This window comes from Aulonocara stuartgranti (assembly GCF_965226115.1).
Source record: "Aulonocara stuartgranti genome assembly, chromosome: 22".
NCBI lineage: Eukaryota > Metazoa > Chordata > Actinopteri > Cichliformes > Cichlidae > Aulonocara > Aulonocara stuartgranti.
This window is the reverse complement of record NC_138957.1, coordinates 25,846,757-25,861,458: the sequence shown is the minus strand read 5'-3', so window position 1 is coordinate 25,861,458 and position 14,702 is coordinate 25,846,757. Positions and strand designations below refer to the sequence as shown.

Genomic DNA, 14,702 nt, shown 5'->3' with positions numbered 1-14,702 from the left:
GCTGTAATGAGATGTTCCAGCCTGCTGCCTGTGCGCGCTGCCCGAGTCCGAGCTGTCGCTTTAAGACAGCGATAGCTTTGTGTCTCATTAATTCAATGTACAGCGACGCGTTAGCGGAGAAACATTATTAGACTGCCCTGCGCGCACAGAGAGGAGAGGAGAGGAGGGGGAGCTGAACGGAGCTGTGCGCGGTGACAGAGCCGGGTTTAAAGCAACAAAGGAAGAAGAAAAAACACCTCAAGTTGTTACTGCCGCTAAAGAAATAAAGATGAAAACATCCTGAGGATGGGCTGCACCCGTTTGGATTAAAAGTCTGCATCATCGCGCACTTGAAGGAGGATTTTCACCACCAACTGGAGTAAAGGAAAAAAAATAGATCCGATCAAAGGAGGCGGACAGAAGATCTGAAAGCATGTCGTCAGAAAAGCACGGTGAGGCGTTTTAATTGTCTGAAGCACGAAGGCAGATCCAGGGCATCGGCCTATATATATGTGTGTGTGTTTTGGTTTTTTCTAGTTTGCTGTCATCTGCGCTTTTCCCAGCTGCCCCCTTGTCAACCTCTCCATCCGCTTTTGCTTCTGCTGTGTCTACAAGATGATGCACCGCTGTGTGGGTGCAGCTTTGGTGGGGGTTGGAAAAAATAACCGCAGGGCCGTGGAGACTTTAAACTAATATCATCAGACTTTCTGTGTGTATCTGCTGAATTTATTTCTTTTACATTTAGTTTATTTTCATGTTCAGATTTTCTTCACTGAAGTGAGCTTTCACATCCTTCCTGGACTCCCTGTTCCCTATTTTTCCTCCCCTCTGTTATATATGTCTCACATCATTACGCACGGGCCTACGTACATCTCTCCTGACTATAGACAGGATGTGGGTGTCCTTTGCGCGTGCACGCCTTTAACAACCATTTATTGCTCGTGAACCCGAGCCTCTCTTCCACAGACACACACACACTTTAATCCTTCCACTTTCTAATATTTTAGAATTTGAAGCACCAGTTACTGATGTTGCTGGTGAACTGCATCTTTCCTCTTAAAAATATTCAAATAAACAGTAAAACAAAGTAGACGATGACACCTGATCTTGCCTCAGGAGGTGTGAAGAGCATAATGTGGAGCCGGCTGTAAACGTGACCGCTGTCTTGTGCTTTAATCAGATCTGAGAGGCTATAATTAAACAATGGATGGACATCTGCTGATGCTCAGAAGACACTCATGGGAATGCAAAACCATTAAAATACAGCAGGGACGTTAATGTGTTCAGCTAAATGGATGTACAGGTATTAGTTAACTGTTCCAAGCTTCTAAGTAGCAAATGCCTCAAGAAGAGAGTATTACAGGCATTTTGCTGATGACAGACGGACTCGGTTTTAGTTCTAACTCGAGGGCAGCATCACATTCAGGTGTGCCACTGCCACAGCTCTGTGCATGCTTCTGGGTGAATCATCAAACATTTCCCACAGCTCAAAATGTCTCAGGTTGTAACTCAACAGAGAAAATCAATATTTCTGATTAGGTGTGTTTGACGGCTTCTGGTCAGTAAAATCTGCAGCTGTGGGCGCTGCAGATTGACTGCGACCTTAAAGGGACACTTTACCCCAAATCAGACATATCCTACCTCGGGCCTTAACCTGTTGTTTATTGATCTCAGCTGTTTTTAGTGTGACTTTTTATGATATCGGCACCAAACCAGCTCAGAAATGCTCACTTTACTTGGAATAAAATGCAACCAAGTGGAAGATAGATGGATGCTACAGATTCAACTGTTTTATGTCCCAGTGATCACTGAGATTAAGGCAAATTTAAACTTTGCTGGCCAAGCAAGAGTCCAGGGATGTTTCAAGATGGCTGCTGAGCTGTGAGACGTTACAGCTGATCTGAGAGAGGAAGCCATGAATGTTTAAATGCCGTCACTCTGTCACAGCCTCGCCTGGACAGGCTGACACTTTCATGCAGCTGGATGGAGTAGTTTGGGAGTTTCCGCATGAAACTGCTCACATCAAGATTTTCTTTGTGAGTAACCTGGTCATTATTTCTGTGAAGAGGTGCTGCTGCTGGGTTTTTCCCAATATAAGCTTTTTTTTTTAACATGTTGAGCACCACAAGGCAGTACTTTACTTCCATTATATCCAAGAGAAGAGGAGCATTTCTGCACCTGATCCCTTAAAAAACTGGACAGCACGTGCCAAAACAACTGAGATGGATGAATTAGATCTACATTTGATTTTGAGGTGAACTGTCCCTTTAATGTTTAAGCATTACAGTTTAATGGAAAGGGGAAAAAATCAATATATATTTGATTAAAAGACTATTGATCTATAATGATGGCTAGAATTGGATCAGTAGCAGACAACTTGCTTAAGACAGTGATCTATTCCTGCACAGAATTCAAACATTAAGGCAGAAAATGGAAGAGATTTAATTAAAAAGAAACATTATCATTATTTATTCAGTGAAATAACAGAAGAAAATGTGTATTTTAGCTTAAATCTGTTGTTGAAGTGATGACAAAACACTGCGCGTGATTGCATTTTGCAGAGTAATGACGAGCGATTAAATTAACTACTCGGCTTGAGTGTTCCCACAGTTTTATTTCTCTCATCTGGATGCAGGTCGTTGCACTATTAAGATCTTTATCATAAAGAAGAAAATAATGTGACGTCTCATGTTATTTTATATGGAATTCAAGTTATAATTGCCAAAGATGCTGCGCACACACACACACACTCTGATATATTTTCTGCTCATCACGTGATGACCTTTCAAAGGTGTCTTCCTCCTCGCGCTCGCTCCTTTCCCCTCTGTCTCTTTCTGGTCCACTTCCTGCTTGTGACAGGGTTGGGGCCTCTTACGTAAAACCGGTCCCCCGAGCGCACAAGTCGTCATCCCTCATCACCCAGCTTCTCTCCCGCTCGCTGACACTGCCTCCTGCTCTCCTTCTTCATGTCTCATCAAATCCTCCGTCTTCTATTCCTCCAACCCTCTCAGTTGTTTTCAGTGTTAAGCAAACACAAAGGGAGCAGAGGTGTGAGCATTAAAGTGTTCAGACGTCCAGAAGCAGACAGATGCTTCGGGACGTGTTTCTCGACACCTGAAATGCCAAATTTCTGCTGCTAATAAACTTCTTTGTGAAGGATAAGCAGAGAAAAAGGCCTTTCTTCTTTTCCTTTGCCGGCAGTGAAAATGCCAATCACTGTCATCATTAGCCTGCGCAGGTTGGAAATGTCAGGCTTTGTAGCTGCTTTTTTAAGTCTTGCTGAAGAGCTGTGCTCCGTGTAATTGTTTTTTTTCTCTCCTCCTCGGCAGTGAAATAAGACATATTAGAGCCAACATGCAAACACACGTGTAGCCGTGCTCGAGTTAGATAACACGCTCTCGCTCTTACATCTGTTTCTTTTATTGTTCTTCCTCTGCCTTGTCTATTTCTGACTGCTCACCTACCTTTCCTCATCTTTCCTCCCTCTTCCACTCTCAGGGCTCGATGACTCTGGCCGTCAGACCATGCAGCCTCCTCCGTACCTGCCCGGCCCACAGGACCCCAACATGCCCCAGCACCCCAACATGCCTCCCGCGCCGGGCACCCAGCCCAACTACCCTCCTCCGCCTCCTCCTCCGGGTTCAGAGGGATACCTCCAAGAAACTCAGTTCCAGTGTGCCCCGATGGGGCCTCCGGGAGCCCCGCAGGGCTACACTGTCCAGACCCAGGCTCCGGGAGGCACCATGGCGCACCCTCCTGTGGGATACCTCCACCCGGGCTACCCGCTTCAGCTGCAGCCGTGCACAGCTTACGTTCCCGTCTACCCCATGGCATCGGTGAGTGAGACACAGCCTTGAAAGATTTCACAGCTCTGGCAGCAGGCTGCAGCAGAATTAAACCTCCACACTTCTTTCCGGCTCGTTTAAAATTGTCCATAATTCACTCCTCAGTAAGATCCACTAAATGTCATTCGATGCTTATTATGCAGGGAATCAAGCGTTCTTCTGTTATCTCAGGGGCTTGTCTCTATCTTCAGAGAAAATGCGCATTTTGTGAAGTAATTTGCTCATTTTCTGCTTCGTTTGTGGCACCTGCTGTTGCGTCAATTAGCTGGACATTTATTAATCAAACGATGTCTCTTTTTTTCCCCACATAATCAGCAATAAATGTCCGGAAAGCTCAGTCAGAAAAAGGAAAATTACAAACCACCTGATTTGTTCCAGTGAGCATGTCTTTATTCATCAGGCTCGTGTCCCACCAGCCCACAAAGAGCCTCTCGTATGATTTTAAATATCTTTAATGATGATGAATGATCATTTTTAATGATTAATGATGCACACAGCAGTGTTTTGAATAAGCTCTTTGGTGTTGCTTTCATTTCATTAATTTTGCAGGGTCAGACAGGGACGTAAACATGCAGGCTAATTCTGCACGTTGTTGCATTATTAGGCTGAAGTAATTTGCATTGATTGTCCTTGTACTTATATAAAGGCGTAGGACATTTTTCAGGCTAGAGGACATGTGGTTTCATTTTTGTGTGCAGCTTTCCAGCAAAAACAGGCTGAGTGTGTTTGTTTGATTCTCATAACAATCGAGATATTTCTCTGAGCTTTGAGCCTGACGGGTGAAATCGGTACTTCGTGGTAAAGTGTGCTTAAAGTGAAAGATCGTCTGGAAGCCACACATAAATTATAATACATGAAAGCTGACGTGTCAGTTAATTAATATCAATGTAATCAGTTAACCCACATTACATAAATTATACTGCTTTTTTTACACTCTAATACATAACTGAGTGCGTCACTGAGGTGGAATATAAATGCTAATACAATATTCGTACATTAGAGGAGCCGTAAGTTTGAAAAATGAGTCACAGAGCAGCAGTTCAAGCCAGTAAAATTAATTGATTTGGCTGATTTTAAATCAATTCATATACAAAACAGCAACAACAAAAAAGAAAGCAAATCTTTTGTTGCTGAACGTCATTGTAAAGCTTTTTTTTTAAAAATAATTTGTGCACAAATCCTTCATAAACAAGACAATTAGATTTTAAGAGAAGCTAATTTTGCATAAAGAGATCCATATTTTTTCTTTGGGCTTTGCTGCTGCTTTTGCACAGACACACGATCAGCAGGAATAACTGGCTGCGCAGGAGATGTCCTTCACAACAGACGATGCCGATGCGTAAGAGCATCTTATGACACTCAAGCTCGGATCTGGGTTGCAAAATACTGTGAAATCATTAGAGGAGCATTATTCCAAATTATCAAGACAATAATTTGCGTGCATGAAATTAAAAATGTCCCCACAAGGGACATCAGGGGCTCTGCAGAACAAAGGAAGTGCAGCACAGCTGTAAACTAACAATATAGTTGATGACTGCAGGGAGGAACTAAAACATGTGCAGCACTAAATAAGTTTAAACTGAAGTTAAAGGCCAGTACTTGTAGGTGGAGGAGGGTTGAAGGACAAGTAGAGCTGCTTCTCTCTGTATTGTTCAGTTTCTACTGTTTTTCTGAGGCTCATTTTTCAAAAATAAAACATAAATTTCATAAATTTAGCATCTCTGACAGATGGGGATATTTGAGGGGTCAGAGGATGATAAATATTAAATCTTTTCCTGTTTTTCTAATTCTGCAGCAGAGTTTTACCTCTCCAGGTCTCATCTCACTGTCCTGGGAGCTTCGGAGTATTCTAATATATTAATAACAGCAATGACAGGAATGAGACCATTTGAGCAGACGACATAAATCCTTGGTTGAACTATTAAGCTTCAACATCATGTATTATAAAGACCAATCTGTACTCTTTGCCCATTCATTGTTGCTGGAGAACACAGTGGATTTTTGAACTACAGCCACACGTTCGTCCACGTTAATAGATCAAACAATTTATATTTTACCCTGAACTAACATCAAAGTTGTAAAACGAGGCCTCGGAAAGAGACTGTGAATCATCAGACATCTGAAAGTGCAGCTGTCCAGCTTCCCGTCGGTAATTTCTTAAAAGCAGCGTGGGTTTGAATGCGAGGAGAATAATATCGAGAGCAAAATCTGCACTGCAGCACAAAATCACAAAATCCTTTTCCTTTTTTTTCTTTTTTTTAAGTGTATTTCTGTCTGGCCTGCTGAGCTGATAAACATGCACAGCTCAAGCAGAGCGAATTGTGATGCGTTTCTTGCATCTAATTGAAAAAAAACCCCAAGTACTGAACATAATTTTTAATCCCGACAGGCTGAAAGCGGCACTGCACTCTGATATCTCGTCTCACAGCTAATGGTAATTACAGATATGACTGTACGGTGCAGTGCAGTCACGTTTCAGCTCCGCAGGTGGTTTAAAATAAAGCTAAAATTGTCCACTTGGCATAGAGAGCTAATGTTCAGTGCCTCCGCGCCACGATTAGGTCGCCTCCAACGTCTCGTCCAACTGTGAGAAATTCATTTAAATTAAAAATGAGACAATCAAAAATCCGAATGCCCCCTCTGACACCAGCGATCCTAGCAGGCTCTGCTTCCTGCTGCCCGGCTGCTGTGCCCTTCTTCACTCACATTAGCATGTTCCTCTGTGTTTTGGTGTGGAAAGAGCTTTGCAAGCTGCTGGACTGTTTTAAAAGCACCGCTCTCCATCTTCTCCTCCTCTCTCTCTCTGTTCAGGGTCAGCCCTACATGCCGGCTGGAGGAACTCACCCGGGGATCCCACCGGGCCAGATTCACCCCATGCAAATGCCACCGAGCATCACCCTAATGGACCGCCGACCGCCGCACGACTACCTGCCCATCGCAGTGCTCACCACCGTCTGCTGCTTCTGGCCAACAGGCATCATTGCGATCATCAAAGCAGTGCAGGTTAATGCTGCTTCATAGTCTCCTTTTCATCTGTGGCTTTCATATCGATATAATATCACCTTTACAGATGACTTTGCGATGAATTTTCACTTTAAAGCCATTTTATTTGCAGACGCAGATGCTCCCATTTAAAATGATAAATGATAGAAATCCTGCAGTTTTTCTTGTCGTCCTGTAAAATAAGACAAAAACTTTCAGTGACTTAAAGCTCTTTCTTTGCACGTTAAAACAAGACTCTATAAAATCAATATTTAAGAGAATATTTTACTTCCAGTAATTTCTCAATAATTTCTAGAAACAGCCGAGCCGTGTGGTTCTCAGTAAACAGAACAGGTATCTTTCTTACATTTAAATGTTTCATATTATCATACAAATTGTAATATTTGATAAGCAGAGAAAATACAAAATGACGTTTTTAAATTATGATTTTATTGATTGAGGGATAAAAAGCTATCCAAATTTATTTACATGCCCTACAGTTTTTGAAAGTTGAGTTAAATTTTAGCTAGCCTTCCTGAAGAAGGATAAAAGATCTCAAAAAGTAACACATTATGCCACAGTCTGAAGAAACACACCTGAGAAACAAAGTCACTGACATCTATCAGTCTGGAATGGGTTACAAAGCCATTTCAAATGTTTTGGGACTCCAGTGAACCACGGTGAGAGCCACTGTATACAAATGGAGTAACAGGAGTGTCCAGCCTACCTAAATTACTCCAAAAGCAAATCGACGAATCATCCAGGAGGTCACAAAAGAACCAGAACAACATCTAAAGAGCTGCAGGCCTCACTTTTCTCAGTTAAGGTCAGAGTTCAACAGTAAGAAAGAGACTGGACAAAAATGGGAGAGTAACATGGTAGGGTGCTGGTCTGGGGCTGGGTTGCCTCTTCTGGACTCTGGGCTTGCTGTAATTGATCAAACTGCTGTCTACCAGAAAATCTTGAAAATCATCAGTTTACACCCTGAAGCTCAAGTTTACTTCGGTTATGCAGCATGAGCCAAAACAACCCAGAAAGTTCACCTCTGAATAGCTCAGAAATAAACAAAATGAAGGTTTTGGAATGGCTGAGTCAAAGTCTGGATTTAAAACGATTGACATGCTTTGGCATGACCTTAAACGGGCTGTTTGTGGTGGAAAACGCTTCGATCTGGCTGAATAAAAGCAATTTTGTGAAGAAAACTGGGACAAGATTCCTACACGGTGATATGAAAGTCTTACCACCAAGCATCACACACACTTGATTAAAGTTCCTGCTGCCAAAACCAGGTATAGGGTGCAGGTAGGTTTAGCTAACCTTTTCCCTTAATAAATGAAATCAGAAATGTAATTTTATATTTACTCAGGGTATCTTTGTCTAATTTTCAAAGTTGTTTGATGGTCTGACACATGTAAGTGGGACAAATATGCAAAAAACTAAGTATTTAGGAAGGAGCCAAATACATTTTGTGGAATTATTTTAAGCTCTGAAAGACTACACATTTGTTGATAAGCGAACAGCTCAGTAAAGGCAACAGCAGAACTGCGTATCTATGGCTTTGACATGTGTAGGTTATTGAATGTGACAGAAACTACAGTTTTCCTCAGACCTCCACGTCAAAATGTCCAAATTTACAGCAGAACTACATCATTGTGTGAAAAATCTGTGGTACATCTACTGCGGTGGTCCTGTGGGAGGTAATTGTCAAGTAGGTGTCGATTATGCCGCTAGCTGTTTGTTGAGCTTCGCTTCACCTTATTCACGTCACTGAATTGGACCTCTGAACTGTGTTTACGGTAGTTTTAAAAATGGACTTGTACCTTTATGCGATTAATTTTAAGGACAACCAAAAAAAACCCTGGATTTCACTTTTACCGACTCGCTACTACTGAAATATGTCACTGCAGGTTTCCAAAAAATAAAACGGCAAAGGCAGTTAAGCAAAAGGGTGCCTACATCCATCTTTTATCTACAGTTTGTAGGGGATGTGTCACTTGTTGCTCTCTTGTGTATTTTCAGTAGTTTTTAGGGCAACACTGGAGCCCTTAGTCGCAGAAGAATGAGATACTTCACACTTTGTGACACTACAAATGAGAAAACTAAATTATCTCAAGCCTTGACATATATTTTGGAAAGCAACTCTTGTAAAATGGCACATATATAAAGGTTTTCAGGCAAAATTATTTTATCTTTATCTTTTTAATGGGTTGTGAATTAAAAAAAAAAAAAAAAAAAGCCTTCCAGCTGCATGTGACTGTCAGGAAAGATCATTCATCCCTTGACTGTTTGTGTCAAAACAGGCTGTGGCTCTTTCTTCCTGCCAAGATAGGATCTGAAATACAGAAAACGACGTGGCTATGAATTTACCGACTGCAAACCAGGAGCCAGTATTTTGTGATTCATAATCATACCAAAAAAAAAAAAAAAAAACAGATGGAAGATGTTACTTTGTGGATTCACTGATGTCACCTCTACATAATCTGCATCAGCAGGCGCAGTTTTTTTTTTTTTTTTTAAATGCTGTTTTTCTGTGCAGGTGGTGTAAAGTTAGAGCTCCGTCTGGTGACTTTCATACTTTTATGTTGCTCTGTTGTTTATCTAATGGCAGACTGTGCTGACCAACACGCACTCAACAGACCACATCATTACATAACTGCACCATTGTCAGTGCAATGGGACAGAATGGATTTTTTCCTCTGGGCCTGCTCAGCTGGCTGTGCGCTGAGCTGATCTGACAGGGCATGGACCCACCGGTCTGAGCTCTATATGATGTTATAGGGTGTTACTGCACATTCAGCCTGTGCTGCAGTGAAATCGATCCATTCATGCTGTTTCAGACTCTCTCCTGCTCCCACTCGTGTATCTGCTTGTTGCGTAACACATTTTCGAATTTCTCCTCCCTCCTTCTCACTTAGGTGCGTACGGCGATAGCCAGAGGGGACATGGTGACGGCGGAAATAGCCTCCCGCGAGGCGCGCAACTTCTCCTTCATCAGTCTGGCGGTTGGCATCGCCTCCATTGTGCTGTGCACCATCCTCACCGTGGTAGTCATCATAGCATCGCAGCACCACGATGACGACTGGGAGCCGTAACTCCACTATTAAGTCCTGCTGGGAAATCATGGCCTGTATTAGCTAGCTAACTCTCAATCATTATGAGGATGTAGAAGCATTAAAAAAAATGCACTCAAAACTGCTGCTGGCCCTCTGCATACAGCCACACACACACAGCTCTGACCTAACCTGCCGCCATCACACACTCACAACCAACCACAGCTGTCGTCCAAATGCAAACAGCTGTCAAACGAGGCCCAGCTTTGCTGTTATCACAGCGGCCGCTTAATATTTACACCTAGATATGAGCTGCAGGAGGGAAACAAAGCTCCTTGCATTAACAATTCATGTGATGCTGATTAATTTATACGTCCTTCACTGATGTGTTTGGATGAGAGGATAGGCCGCTGTGTGTGTGTTACATATTTTAGCAGCAAAATTGACCAAGTGGCGACCCCCACGGTTGATGAAATTTCAGATGCCTCATTTAAAAAAAAAAAGGTTTATTTAGCTTATTTAAGTCTCGCTGGTGCAGATATACATGTGTTCTCTTCTTTATGCGTGCCATGTGGAAGCAGTGCTGATTTGCAGTGTAGAAGTGTCAGAGGGGATAGTCGATGTACATTTATAACATGCCAAATGCAGACTAGACTGACCAATCAGAGTATATATTTCTGTTTATGTATTATATCAACACTTATCTGTTTAAAATGATACTATATGAACTATGTGTTATTTATTTATAATCTGAAATTTATTCATTTATCCAGTATTTACCCATGCATAGACTTTGTCTGCTATAATTTGCAGTATATCGCTGTTTTATTGAATTTGTCGGACTGATTGAATTGGCCTGAATTTGATATCTTACCACTATGATATTGCACTTTGTAGTAACAGGACGAGATGATGCAGCTGCTTACATTTATAGTTTTTACAGTGCATGAATATAAATCTAAGCTAATGGGCTTTGAGTGCAAAAAAAAAAATGCTGCTGCTTTTGGGAACATTTCCCTGTAATAAATGTGTGCTGAAGTATTTTTCAAGATGTCAACGAAGCTACTGTCAAAACAAGAAAAGGAGACAACTTAGATGATAAGTCTTTAAATATTAGGTTTGCGAATATAGCATTTTAGAAGTGTGTTAGCCTTTTTTGTGTTGCACATCTCTTGCTATTTAATCTTTAAAACACTTTTTATGAGACTTAGTGAAAAATTAGAAGAATGAGGCAACATAATCCTGCATGTCATCCTCAGTTTGCTTCCATTTCTCTTAAATACTAAGGCTAGAAGTGTGGCTCCTTTAATTTTATCTACAGAGTTTGTTTTCATGCAATTCTGTGGCTCCACCGTTACTGTGTAAACTATAAAGTCAGGTTTCCGGGGTGGTAAAATGAATGTTTCTAGTGTGAGAGAGAGGAAAACTTAATGCCTGTGTTCTATTGTAGCACTTTCAGCTCTATCATATTACCTTAGATGAACCTATGACTCTCTCATACTCTCTTTCTCCTCTTAGGAGTTATTGGACCTATTAACATATCTCTGTTGATCCCTAGGACGACAATATTCCAAAAAAAAAAGTTTTATAAAAATATTAACACAATAGGGAAAGTTTATAATTTGATAATTACCTAACAGTTTTAATATTATTATTTATATATTGTTTAACACATTGAAAAACATTTATATTGATATTTTTAATCTGAGACAGGAATTTAACCCACAATAATTACTTATTTTACAAATCCCATGTTATTCAATCCTTTTAGGTACATTTTATTTATTCTGTTGCATGTAAAATGTAAGTAACAGGAATAAAACAATAACAATTTGAAGCTGGAACAAAAAAGAACACTAAACCTAAACAGGCTGCTAATCGCTAACACTGTCGTTGTTTTGAAACTGCTTTAACAAGTTAAGATTAAAAATGCTATGTGACTCCCAAACATGTTAGAGGAGTTGTGTTTCAGCATTTAAAATGGATCAGCATTTTAGAGAATGAAATATCTTTCCTGTAGAGAGTTTTACTACCTGTGGCCTTGAGATATTAGCTTAGCTAGCTTAGCATAAAACCTGGAAAAGAGCGGGAAACTGCTAGCTATGTCCAATTGTTTCAAAATCTGCCTTTAAGCATCTCTAAATTTATTTTTACACTTTCTTCTTGTATTATATATAGTAAATAGATGTAATGTTCTAAGTATTAAGCTTTAGAGATGCTAATAAGTGTATTTTTTATTATATTTTGGACTTAGCTAAATTAGCTCCCCCTCAGTGCTAAAATATGAGCGTCAGTATTCTCATCTCATCTTGTCTCATTCTCTGCAGGAGAGCTAAATAAATGTGTCTCCCAAAATGTCAAAGTAGTTTCTAAGCAGGAATAAAAATAAAATTTTCCTCTTAAGACTCACATTTTCTTTTTCCCAGTGCAAATACAAGCCCAGTCAGTATGGTGACACTGAATTAAAATCAGTGTTAAATGAAACACAGGGCTGTTTAGTATTATAATTGCACAGAAGGCTCTGGCAGTGAGTGTGCTGACTGAATGGAGTCACTCCTAGTTTGTCTGCTGCTTGGCTGCATCTTCGTATGCAATCCTTTCTGATGGGATGAACTGCAGCTGTTGGCGCTACAGCTGGGATGTGTGTTCCTTATTTCCTTTTCATTTCTCTGTTTTGTTTTTCGGCTTGTAAATGCAGCGGGTTGCTTGTTCAAAGAGCCAAAAATTACCGTGTACATGTGGTTCTCTTGGGGTTTATTATTTTAATTATGTTCATGGCTGTGCTGCACATGCATTGGTTGTTTCTGACTTCAGTTGTTTGAGTAATGAATAAAACAATAATTTTGAGCTGTGAACAAGAAATCAACGAAGACAGCGTCTCATTCTTTGGGTCTGTTTTTCACCTCTCCATCCTCTCGGTCTCTATGGCATCTCCTCTCTCCCTCATCACTAGGATGCTATTTATAGTTGCCCCGGTTTTCTGCCTCTCTCTGTCTCTTTTTTCCTTCCTCTGTCAGAACATGGACTACAGTGTCTCTTGCTATCTTCTGTTTAATCACAGGATGTGCTGCAGGTTTTGGGCTCTGCACATTAAAATTAATAAACCTTCCTTAACTGTTTTACTGTATAAACATGTAAAATCATATCACATCGGTCACTTTCATGTTGTTTCCTGGCCATCTTTTTTTTTTGCCTCTTTGGTCCGGAATGGATGAAAAAAAGACTCATTATCAAACCCACAGTTATCGAAAACACGATTAATAATTATAAATGGATCTTTTCCCCTCTGGAACCACCACAAGGTTGATTTCACTCCCTTTCCACACCATTAAGTCTTTGGACAGTATTTTTTTGTCGTTTTGTCACCACAGTGGACGTTAAATCCTAGAATCAAGATGTGATTGAAGTGCAGACTTTCAGCTTTAGGTCAAAGGGTTTAACTGAGCTATTTTCATATGTTCAAAAGTAAATGGACAAATGACTGACAAACAGTTTAAAGGCCAGGCGAGACCTGAGTTCAAGTGACTTACAAATAAAAATATTTAGCATTAAAGCATTACTGACCAAGGTTGTTAGCATTAGGTGATCCACCCTCTCAATTCAATTCAATTCAGTTTTATTTATATAGCACCAAATCACAATAATGGTTGCCTCAAGGTGCTTTATATTGTAAGCTAAAGACAATTATGGTCACTTTAGGTTCCAAACAAGCAACAACTGTTGTTGTAAATAAAAGTAAAAGCACGAAAAAAGTGAAAGCAGTGTCTGTATGTGAGTTTTGGGGACCCCTGAGCTCTCAGTGTATATACAGTCCTGTGGTTCCCCTTAGTTGCTGTCTGAACCAGTATGCTTCTGGGTTTCCCCGACTTTACTTTCAACCTGAATAGTGCAGATCTCAAAGCAGATTTCAGCTCCTTTATTTCACTAACCTGACCGCGAGAAACCAAAAGAGTTACAGACTTGGAGAATGATTGGGTGAAAAGGAGGGCTGTGACTGAAACGCACCATCTGCTGGCATAAAATAAAGACTTAGATGAGTTAGTGAATGGATCAGAAGTAAGCTAACATTTAAAATGAACTGAATAGAATGAACAATTTACCCAAGAAAATAAGTACATTGCATGCCCTCATTATCTAGTGGGGACTTATTCAATTAGTTCCTTTCTCTTGAGACCAGAAAGTAACGTAAGTCACCCAAATATTTTATCACCTCCCCTTTTGTTGTTCCTTCCCAGACTTATGCGTTCTTTCCCGTCAATTTCTGTGTTCATGAACTGCTTTTATGTACATATGTCTGTCAGGCCCCCCTCACATAAAGTCCCTAAATAGTCCTCATTTGAAGATTTCTTACATTTTAGAAAACAGGTCACTTTTTTCCAGTGGTAGTTTTCATGCCTTTTTATTTGTTCACTGGTCCGTTTCTTTTCTTCAATAACACTACTATAATTAATTGCGCACATAGTTATTGATATTGCACCAGTTTAAAAATGTGTATTTATTGTTTGTTTATTGATCTCAGCATAGGCTATTTGAATTCCAGACCTTACATCTTCCCTCCATGCAATTCATCTATTCTGAGAATCTTGCACTGATTTCACATTTTATGAAAATTATTCATGTAAAGCCTGAAAGCCTTGGAGGGTTTATTAAAGTCTCTCATGAATTTAAAATAAGGAATTAAATATCAGTTTTCATATGTGAGTTTTAATTAGTATCATTTTTGTTAGCGCTAGCATTTTTGTGCAATTTATTACCCAAAGTTTGGTATACTTTATTTCTTTTAGTGATCTTTTATTACAGGTTTGTCACTTTGCATTTGAAACCTCTTCTATATTGCTTTTTTGCA

The 14,702-nt window shown here is 40.3% G+C and overlaps 1 protein-coding gene across 2 annotated transcripts; it reads left to right on the top strand.

The window, feature by feature from the left end:
* The first annotated feature begins 36 nt into the window (after positions 1–36).
* Positions 37–12,718, top strand: prrt1 (proline-rich transmembrane protein 1). Of its 2 annotated transcripts, none has more exons than XM_082521701.1 (4): positions 37–431; positions 3,478–3,815; positions 6,636–6,827; positions 9,722–12,718. In XM_082521701.1, the coding sequence occupies exons 1-4, from the start codon at positions 413–415 to the stop codon at positions 9,896–9,898; spliced, it is 726 nt and encodes a 241-aa protein (XP_082377827.1). In that variant the 5' UTR covers positions 37–412; the 3' UTR covers positions 9,899–12,718. The 2 variants fall into 2 exon arrangements, with proteins under 2 accessions (XP_082377827.1, XP_082377828.1); XM_082521702.1 differs by lacking the exon at positions 37–431 and adding an exon at positions 1,876–2,015.
* Positions 12,719–14,702: the final 1,984 nt, after the last annotated feature.